Below are 11,561 nucleotides of genomic sequence, written 5' to 3'. Positions count from 1 at the left end.
CCCCCCCCTCCCCCTCTTTTTTCCGCACTACTTACATTTTATATTTTTATATTTTGTGTTGACACTGTAAAGGGGTTGCTTAAATCTTGTTGCACAGGTATACAATTGCTTATAATGACACTAAAGGCTTTTTTATTCTACTTTGGACAGCACTCCAATTAATTTTGACGCACACTTGACCCGCCCCCTTACATGGAGGGGGCGGGGTTTATGAACTATTCTGGCATATACAGGACCCACCAGCGGGCCATCGAGATGTTTTGGGATCAGTTACGTCATCTAGTTGTGATAAAAGCTGAAATGTCCTCGAGATTTGGAACAATAACATCGGAGCGAACCAAAAAATCGCTCTGTAAAGATATAGTGAATGATGTAATAGCGAATGATGTCACACTCGCTATGAGACAGACAATCTGGCCGGGCGTCCACGTGGTTGTGAAAAAATGTAGCCGTTTCAACGTATCGCGTAGCGGTTGTGTGAGAGCCGCGTGGAGGCAATCCCTCCAAAATAGTCCGAGCCCCTTTAATGTGTATGCTTACAATCACAACTGACTTTAACTGTATGACAAAAGGCCTGTGTTGCAAACTGGGGGGTGTGGATGGAGTTGTTTACCAAGCAGGGAAAATCAGCTGTTTTACTGCATTGTGGGAAATGTAGGATCCGGTGTTTCTGGACCCATAAGGGACTAAAACTTAGGACGTCTCAGCCTCTGCTGCTTCAATTTCCACCGATGTTTCCCAATCTCACGCGAGTCACCCAACGTTATGCAAGTGAAAAAGCACATTCCCGGAATGTCCCTTTAACACCTTAATCTGACCCCTCACATCTTGGTATCCACAATAGCGAAATTGCATTGAGCAGATAGCGGGACAAGCAGGTGAAGAGAGACCCGCAGAGAGACAGACGGGTACTTTGCCTCTCCTCCGGCTCGTCTAGTTGCCGGGGCGACCGGTCTGGCCCGGCCTGGCTCGGCTCGGAGTACGAGACGACAGAACAAAGAACAGCAAAGAAAGAAAAGCGCCACAATCAACGAGACCCTTTTTGTTTTAGTGGGAACCCCCTTTTACCCTCGACGACACACACGCTCACACACACTGACACACACACACACACGGGTAGAGGAACAGGAGGACTGAATCGGTGTGTGTGAGTGTGTGTGTGTGTGTGTGTGTGTGTGTGCCTTTGTGTCTGACTCCCTCTCCTTCGCCGTGTGTGCGACTGACTTTATTTAAGACAAGGGCCCTTTTGTTTTAAGCCGGTGAATGGCTCGGAGGCCAAGGCCGGCCCTGTAATTGGCCTACTTAGGCCCTGTTTAGCATGAGAAAAGCCTTCCTCGGCCCGGCAGTGCCGAGCTAACTTTTGTTTCCAACCGCGGCGAGGATCAGAATTCAGATTAGCCCCCGAAAAACATCCAGCACCCCCCTCCAAACAAACGCCTCCGCCCTCTGCATTAAATACACCTCGCGCTAATTACTTAACGAGAAAGCTGGGAGGAAAATCTACACTATAAGGGAGTGGTGGTGGAGTCTATTTGGAGAGGCAGGAGGGGGGGGGGGGGGGGGGGGGGGGGGGGGGTTGCTAGACTCTTTATCCCCTCGTCCCTCCTTGCTAACTTTTTGTGCCACTTTAGAAAAGAAAAGAAGAGAAAGAAAGAGCCTCTTCTCCGTCCTTCTGTCCGTCCCCAGCCCAGACGCCACTTGTTGCTGCCGAGTCGTTGATTAGCGGCTCGGCGTGCGAGCGCTGTGCTAAGTTAGAGGCGTGACAAAGGGTCCCAGTTAGAGGAGGGGAGAAGCGGCCGAGACGAGAGGTTGGACTCGGGGTGGCGATGAGCGTCTCCGCGGCGATCAGCATGAGGAGGTAAATGCCGTCACACGCCACCGCTTCCTTCCTCGTTGGTGGCTTTGATCCTGGAAGTTAGACGCCGGGCTGACAGATTTATTTATTGGGCTTTTCTGATGTTGAGCTATCTATCTCTCTATTTATCTATCTATCTATCAATCTATCTATCTGTCTATCTATCTATCTATCTATCTATCTATCTATCTATCTATCTATCTATCTATCTATCTATCTATCTCTCTATCTATCTATCTATCTATCTATCTATCTATTGATCTCTCTATCTATCTATCTATCTATCTCTCTATCTATCTATCTATCTATCTATCTATCTATCTATCTATCTATCTATCTATCTATTGATCTCTCTATCTATCTATCTATCTATCTATCTATCTATCTATCTATCTATCTATCTATCTATTTATCTCTCTATCTATATATCTATTTATCTCTCTATCTATTTATCTCTCTATCTATCTGTCTCTCTATCTATCTATCTATCTATCTATCTATCTATCTATTGATATCTCTATCTATCTATCTGTCTATCTATCTATCTATATATCTATTTATCTCTCTATCTATCTATCTATCTATCTATCTATCTATCTATCTATCTATCTATCTATATGTCTCTATCTATCTATCTATCTATCTATCTATCTATATATCTATTTATCTCTCTATCTATTTATCTCTCTATCTATCTGTCTCTCTATCTATCAGTCTATCTATCTATCTATCCATCTGTCCATCTATCCATCTTTCTATCTGTCTATCTATCTTTCTATCCATCTATTCATCTTTCTATCTGTCTATCTATCTATCTATCTATCTATCTATCTATCTATTTATTTATCTCTCTATCTCTCTATGTATTTATCTATCTATCTATCTATCCAACTGTCTGTCTGTCTTTCTGTCTGTATCTATTTATCTCTATATCTATCTATCTATCTATCTATCTCTCTATCTATCTATCTATTGATCTATCTCTCTATCTATCTATCTATTGATTTATCTCTCTCTCTATCTATCTATCTATCTATCTATCTATTTATTTATCTCTCTATCTCTCTATGTATTTATCTATCTATCCAACTGTCTGTCTGTCTTTCTGTCTGTATCTATTTATCTCTCTATCTATCTATCTATCTCTCTATCTCTCTCTCTATCTATCTATCTATCTGTCTATCTGTGTACTGTGTGTCATATCTTTGTCAATTTTACTGCACCAACATGTTTTAATGGAGTTTCAGTTTTGCCAGTAATTGTGCTTTTTAAAGCATCAAACTGAAAATCACATGTTTCTATTTTAACGTCATACATCATGCTCACACAGGAAATTAAATTTCAATTTTGATTCAATTATTTCATTTTGTAATATTGACAGACACTGACTTCCGTATTAATACTCCATTGGCCTATTCAGAGCAGTAATACACGGTCATGTGCAACGTAATACACAGACACTAATATGAACTGTACTTTTTTTTTGAATGACTGGTTTGTTTGGTCGTAACATTTCAATTTAGATAGATTAGAGATGAACCAAAAAAAAAATCAACATTCTGAATATGCCCGACATTTTTCAGATACCTTCCACAGTCAGGCAATATTATATTACACATGAGGGTTTGATTTAACGTCATTATTGGCACAACAAGCTGTGGTGTAGTCTGTATTGTAGTTGGTATACTGTAGCACTGTACTGTATATAGGCCAGAATCTGCCTTTGGGGGGGGGGGGGGGTATCATAGTAGGGGGCCTGGGTGTCCTCCCCCAGGGAAGTTTGGAGCATCAAACCACTTCATTTCCTGTGTTCTGAGACACTGTTATGCACCGATTTACCATGGAAATACTTTTATTTATCCTATGTGAAGAAGAAAAAACACAGATGGCGATTCAAAGTATTTTAAAACTATAATGGAAAGTATGTTGTTGTGAGTCTTTGGGGGTTTTGCGGCTAGGAGCGAGGTATCACTAAAGTGCCAAAAATATGATGTTAAATCAAACATTTGAGTGGAATATTGTGATTACACAAGAACGGTTACCAACAAAATGAAAGTTACGCTCAAGCTGGATTCCTGTTGTGGGGTAATTTGCTCTCAAAATTAAAAAAAAGCAACAATTTGTAGTCTGTCCCCTGTAGTCCAGGGGGGGGGGGTTTAACCTGAAGGCCAAGGAAACTTTATCAGGATGCATAGTATCCTGATCCATGAAATAACTCTGCCTGCCTCTATGGGAATTTAACATAGGGGGGCGGTATACTTATGCCCCTGTATTTTAACATAGGGGGGTGTATACTTATGCCCCTGTATTTTAACATAGGGGCGGTATACTTATGCCCCTGTATTTTAACATAGGGGGGTGTATACTTATGCCCCCTGTATTTTAACATAAGGGGGTGTATACTTATGCCCCTGTATTTTAACATAGGCGGTGTATACTTAGGCCCCCTGTATTTTAACATAGGGGGCTGTATACTTATGCCCCTGTATTTTAACATAGGCGGTGTATACTTAGGCCCCCTGTATTTTAACATAGGAATTATCTATGTATGTATTATAAGGAAGAACATTTATTTATTTACAATACATTAGTCATTCACAACGAAAATTGGTTTTCTTAAAAGGTTGGATTTTTCCATTTTTTTTAATTTAAGGCATTTCGATTGATTTTCAAGAGATGATTTTTTTATTCCTCCTTTTAGTCAACTTTAGCATGGCTTTGTCTTATGAGCACAACTGTAGGTAGGCTTGTGTGCTGTCTGGTCTGTAGCTACTCTTAACTAATTGCCCGTTGTGGGATTAATAAAGTTGTCAAATTTAACCAAATTGTCGAGAGGTCCGACTTTCCACACAACACTACCTGAAAATTTTCCAGCTTGCCTTAAAATGACAAACTTCTGAAAATTGACACTAAGGCGTCCCCATCTCGGGGAACAAGGGTTACATACGTAACCCGAGACGTTCTGTTACATGTGTTGGTGTTTTGTTCTCATTTCCATGTGGGGAATGGCGCGTCCTTTTGGGTCTTTTGAGTCCCAAAGCCACAACATTAACACTATCTCTGTCTCTCTCTCTCTGTGCTTGTGTCTCCGTGTGTCTCGGTGTCCCCCGACCAGTCCATACTGGGTGGCGAGATGGGTTTGGGGAGTCCCGGCGCGGCGTCGCCCACCAAGCCGGCGGGTCAGTACTACCAGCACTACGGCTCCAACCCCCGGAGGAGAACGCTGCCGATGGACGCCATGGGTGAGACGGCGCTCGCACATTTCCATTACACACACATTGGGAACTCACACAGAGAGACACACCTCATTATCTCACTGTCTCACACTTTTGTGGCTTGGGACCCCTATTTTTACTCTCCAAAATATTTTTTTTACCCTTGAAATGTTAAGACTTTTGTAATGAAATTGTCTTTAGTCACATTTCCATGTGAGCTGTACACCACCAAAGGACAAAGAATGTCTTCGGTCCACACACTCACACAGACACACACAGTTGAATACCTTTTTTCTTGATTTAAGGGGAGGGTTATCTTGTCTATCTAATTAATTAATAAATTCAGAGCATGGAGGGAGGAAAACCATTTTGGACCTCCAATACCTTAAAGATATAACAATAAACACGTTAAAATCAATGTGTCTAATACAATATTCCTGCTAAATCCTCCCTTATGAAGGTGATAACGTGGTTTTTGTTGGAACTTTTCCACAAATGTGTGGACAACAAGGGGATGAACGACATATTAAAAATATCTAAACACAATACAATTAGTAACACCATACATTACAGCCTAAAGAAATAGAATAAAGTTAATTCAAAGGTTATAACCTCTGCTTAGGGCTGTTATGATAGACTGTATTAGGTTTACCTAGATTGCACAATAAAAATAAATTAAATACAGTTGTTTGAAAATCTCCATCTGCATATCAAGCTCCCCCATGCTGGTTCCACAGTTCAAAATGCGAGCTTGGGGTGTCTTTCCCACACTTTATAGAGCAATATGAACATCGTATGACCAGGACCATAACCAATGATTTAAAGCAACTAAAAAATAAATTAAAAAAATGGAACAGAAACCTCAGGCTGTTAACACATTTTTCCGCAGAAGACAAATACGTTAAATTCAGCTAAATTCCGCTGATCTCCCATTCCCCGCTGAAAACTGTCAAATAATAATCTGCACATTCTGTTTTGGTCTAATCATGACACACAAATAAATCTAAAAATAGATGTATATATAACACTCATTTGCGGTCTTCTAACTTTTGGAAGACTTATTTTTTCATTGTCAAGGGACATTTTTCTAATAATATTATCACTATTCACACTGATGATCTGCCTTGTTGTGTGGTTGTTTTAAGACACACACACATATTATTCGAGTTCCCAAATCAGTGGAAACTAAACCGGGAATAATAGCAATGATCTATTTTTGATTTTGCACTGTGGTTGTCTAAATCTGGATGTTTTGTCTATATAAGCAAAAGGATATCCCAGATTATGCGTGCCTGTGAAATTCCAATTTTAGATTTTTGCCTTAATGTCATTCTATATATATACTCATTATTAGACTAACTAAATGAAGCAGCATGTCAATCATCTTCCTTTGCTTACATGTCAAACAGAAGCTTGTTTCACACACCAAAGTGAAATATTTGAACCTGCACTGATCCCAGTTCAGTGTTTTCTTGGTTAGAAGGCCGAGCATTGTGAGCACGGGTTAGTGTTCATGTGTGAGGACCATCATGTTTGTCTGTGTGTGTGTGTGTGTGTGTGTGTGTGTGTGTGTGTGTGTGAGAGTTGGTGCTTTGAAAGGGGACTTTGAGCGACAACAAAAAATACAAGGAAGACTTTTAGAAAACAGGACAATAGGGGCTGTGATGTAGCCTTGGTAATGTTAGCCTTGGGAGGACACACACACACACACACACACACACACACACACACACAAACACACACATACACGCATGCACGCACACACACATGCACGCACACACAAGCACACACACACGATTCTGGTCCAAAATCACAATAAAAGTGCCCTTTAATTTTTCTATCAAAGTCTTACCTTCCCAGTTAATAGACTGCTCCCTCGCTCCCCTTAAGAGAAACCCTGAAGAATAATATAAACATGTCAAACCAAAAAAGAGAAAAAAATCCACCCCCGTCCTTTCCTGCAGTCCGTCTCTTTTTATTTTCCGCATCCTATTGTGCGGCGCTCGTGAAAGCTTTCTTTGTGAAGTTATCGACGGCGGTTAGCGGCCTCGCTCTCTTCCTCCCTGGGTGATCGATTCAATTTAAACGAATCAAACCCGAGCCCTCTTTAAAAAGAGAAATAAATCGCCTCTTGCCCCTTTAAACCCTCATGCCTTGATGCTTTTTTTTTCTTTTCTCTTTCAGAGGTTCACCCAAAGAAAGTTCGGAAGGTCCCTCCCGGCTTGCCGTCCTCAGTAAGTGATAGCATGCCTTTTTTTTTCCCTTCGTCATTTTTCCTGAGGTGCTAAAAAAACAAAAAGCCGCTGATGCTCCGGCATGTTGGGGGATCGCTGAGCTGGTTTTGTGGGAAAACGCTGCAGACGTTGCCAGGTTGTGTGAATGTGTCGAGGTGAAGACGCCGCCGCTGTGGGGGCCGAGCTGGACTCAGACAGCTGTCGGCTATTTGTTGTTGTTTTTTTTGGGGGGGGGGGGGATAAACTGGAAGAATTTCACGCCAGGACCCAATTAAAAAAAAGACCTATTAGTATTAGTCTAAATCTGGAGAAATGTAGGTGTATGCATGATTGACAGCAATGAGGAGTGAATACAAGAGGAATGGGAAATAACAGTTTTACTGATTGATTGTCTGATTGGTTGATTGATTTACCGGTGACTCAGCTGGATCTGGTTTTAATAAAAGGACAGAAGTCCTGCAAAAATCCCGCAGTTGTAGAAGAAGACAAAGCCGCGCGCGTTGCCAGGTTTTGTGAATGCGTGGAGAGGATGCTGCTGTCGGAGCTGGACACAAACAGCTGTCGGCTTTCTTGTTGTCGGGTTCCTCTTTTTTTTTTTTTGGAACTCAATGTTCCCCCCATTTAGCATTCACACACCGTATACAGACATTAAATACATTGTGTATAACACACCATAATGTAGTCGCAAGCATGCAGCTGTGAAGAGATTTCAGCCTCTATTTTGGAGGACGTAAAGGTATTAGTATATTAATAAATATAAATAATAAACTTATATTTGCATTCAATTGTAAAACATTGTTTTATATCCGGCACTGTAAAACATTTCCCTGTAAATTTACAGTAATTCACCGGCTGCAGCTTCACCAGTTCAACCATTATTAATTTACATTATGCATACTGTTTTTAAATGTTAAGGTATTGTACTGTAAATTGACAGTTTCTTACTGTATTATTTGAATTTACAGTAATATACTGGCAGCAGCTTCACCATTAAACTACTGTTAATTTACAGTATGCATACTGTTTTTAAATGTTAAGGTATTGTTACAGTTTCTTACTGTATTTTTTGAATTTACAGTAACATACTGGCCGCAGCTTCACCATTAAACTACTGTTAAATTTTAGTGTGCATACTGTTTTTACATTTTAACGTATTGTAATATAAATTGACAGTTTCTTACTGTATTATTTGAATTTACAGTAATATACCGGCTGCAGCTTTGCAAGTAAACTATTATTAATTTACAGCATGCACACTGTTTTTAAATATTAAGGTATTGTACTGTAAATCAACAGTTTCTTACTGTATTTTTTGAATTTACAGTAACATACTGGCCGCAGTTTTATCATTAAACTATTGTTAATTTACAGTGTGCATACTGTTTTTACATTTTAAGGTATTGTACTGTAAATCGACAGTTTCTTACTGTATTATTTATATTTACAGTGGCCGCAGTGTAACCCCCGCCTTTTCCTTTATTTTGCCAAGATGCATTGGTATTAACAGTAAATATCTCTAAGTTGAGTCAGTGCTGTAATATTATTGTTTTCGACCAGAATGCATTGCCATTTACAGTATGATCCTGCATAACAATAAAACCACTAGATCCTGTAAGATTTCAACTGAAAGCTTACATCAAAGGTTACAGCGGTTGCTGTAGGGCCAAGACCTGAACGACGATGATGATTTTTTGGTGAGGGCAAATGTGAGGACATTCTGCAGAGCCACTTACCTTGGAAAAAGTCTGACAACATCTCCTCGTCACGATTTGAATATTTGTAAAAACCCACAGACAAACATAAAAAATGACAAAAAAATTGAGAATAGAGATCCAGAGGTTTCTGCCACACCGTGACCTTACACTGCTTAGAAGTCCTATAAATAGGACTTAGAATTAAAGTGTTGCTGTTTTTTGAAAGAAAAAGCAATTCAATGTGTTTTTTTTGGGTAGTTCCCCAGATGTTGATTCATAATTTATCTTTAAGGAGTTTCAGTAGTTTGGAGGATTTGAGGATTACGTTCAGTTTGGTCAATTTAAGTGGGAGGAAACAGCGACATTCATCCACCTAATGTGTGTTAAAACTCCTTGATCACACCGATCCTCAACCACGTGCTTCTAACAGATCCCCCTATGTGACTATTTGCGGCTTTGCTCGGATTTAGAGCCTTGCGGACTGAATCCTCGGAGGTTGGTTGGACAACACAAGACATTTGAAGACCCATGTGGGCTTTGAGAACATGTGCTGGACGTACTTTTTGCTCTTCTTTCTGAGATTTGATAGACTAAATAACTAATTTGTTACAATAATCCCATAGTTTCAGCCCTAAATTAAACATATCATAGTCTGTGGGCAGAATCCAACAGAGACATCACTATTTGGTAGGATGAATGGTTTTGAATCTGAAGGAGAACGTCGCAAAAAGCTGAAAAATCCACTTTATCTTTTAGTTTTTTTAACCTATGTTGTCCTCTGGTCAAATTGACCCATTTTCCTATATCAATGTTCTTTTTAATTACCCAAAATAACATGATTGATTCCACACAACGCTCTTTGGCAAGTACAAATCTCTACTTTTATTCATTTTTTGGCGACTTATTCAATGTGATACATCTGTCGTCTGTGATATATTCCAGTCCGGGATTATCCATCAACATGCATTCCTTTAATTTTAGTCAAAATAATTCCTAATTTGGGTTTTTCTAACCCATACAGTAGGTACAATTTCCTATAAATGAGCTTTGTTGACCAAAAATTTCATAAATTAGGGTTACGTAGTGTTGAAAATGTCAAAAAAGGGACAAAGGTGTTGAAAAAAGGGGCAAAAACAAAAAAAGTTAAAAACATTGATAAAAAGCGTCAACAAAAGTGTTGATTTTCAATGTTGACGGGAAGACAACACAAGGGTTAATAGTCAAAGATATGAAATCCTTCAGTATTAATCCCACACCAAACACACAGCAGCAAGATAAACAATGAATAATTGTAAAGAGAATAATTAGTAAAATTCAAAATGTGTATTTGTTCATTTGGTGAGATCTTTTTTGTCTACTTTTTTTCAGCAATGAAAATGTTTCCCCATTTCTTTCAGCGATTTGTTTCGTTATGTTTTTATCAATTTTTTTTGCTACTAGTTACCTTTTCGTCCATTTCTTTTTGCATTTTTGAAACGTTTTTGTCCATTCTTTTCTATTTTTTTGTCCCTATTTGACATTTTTGTCTATTTCTTTTCAAGTTTTTTTTGTAATGATATTGTCCATTTTTCCACTTGTGTTTTTGTCACGTTTATTTTTGTCCATTTTTTGCAGCAATTTATTTTCTTATGTGTTTGTCTATTTTTTCTAGTTTTTTTGTTCCTATTGACATTTATGTCCATTTTTTTTGTAATGATTTTGTCCATTTTTATACCTACTATTTGTGTTTTTGTCACGTTTTTTGTCTTTTATTTTGTTAATGCTATACACTTAAATTAAAAAATATATATATTCACATTAGTTTCTTTGAAAATGTGGTTGAAAGAAGCCCAAATTTCTGATATGGAATCTTTTTAAACATGGGACCTGAGGACAGAAGGGACGTTAAGCGTCCTTGAGTGTTAGAAAGGCGCTGTTAAATAAAATGTATTATTATTATTATTATTAAACTGGGCCAGATGGCTCAGCGCTTACATATTATTCAAACATACACTTTTAATATGAAAACATACATGAGGAAGGCATAGTGTATGCTTAACTGTGTCTACTACGCATATCATCACTGCATTAACCCTCTGATATGTCTGTAATTTACCTTTTAGGGTATTTACACATAAAATGTTCAGAACCAGCTCACTTTTTCTGTAAAATGAGACCCAATAGCTTTCCTTTTTGAAATTCCTCAAATCTCCTGAAAAAAACGTGCCTACGCTCAAGTGTTTCGGTGCTTAAAAGGACTTTACTAAAAGTCCAGGGTTCCCGAAAAGTAGCTTACTATATTAATAAAATAGTAAATACATGTCTAAAATGACATTTTTTGCATTGTTGCTTTTTGAGTAGGACTTTTATCCTTAGAGAGTTAAACGTTTTATTTCATTTTATCTATGTATTTTTAGGAATAGGCCAAATCATCTTTGCTAATAATATCTGAAATATATTATAATATGTATATATATATATATTAAATAAAATGTGTTCATATCAATGCTATTTTTTGACACATTCTAATTGGAAACAACAACAACAAAAAACTTGGAAATCTCAAACACTAATACATTGCCCC

At 38.5% G+C, this 11,561-nt stretch overlaps 1 protein-coding gene across 1 annotated transcript in view; it reads left to right on the top strand.

Annotated features, from left to right (window-relative positions):
* The window catches only part of LOC117959697 (transcription factor 4-like), a 256,373-nt gene that overhangs the window by 140,434 nt on the left and 104,378 nt on the right, over positions 1-11,561 (top strand). The window contains exons 8-9 of the mRNA XM_034896975.1: positions 4,971-5,097; positions 7,255-7,304. Coding sequence (XP_034752866.1) covers positions 4,971-5,097; positions 7,255-7,304 — 177 coding nt within the window. The remainder of the gene's footprint in view (positions 1-4,970; positions 5,098-7,254; positions 7,305-11,561) is intronic.

This window comes from Etheostoma cragini, chromosome 16 (assembly GCF_013103735.1).
Source record: "Etheostoma cragini isolate CJK2018 chromosome 16, CSU_Ecrag_1.0, whole genome shotgun sequence".
NCBI lineage: Eukaryota > Metazoa > Chordata > Actinopteri > Perciformes > Percidae > Etheostoma > Etheostoma cragini.
Note: the sequence above shows the minus strand (reverse complement) of the source record. Positions and strands in the feature narration are given on the sequence as shown.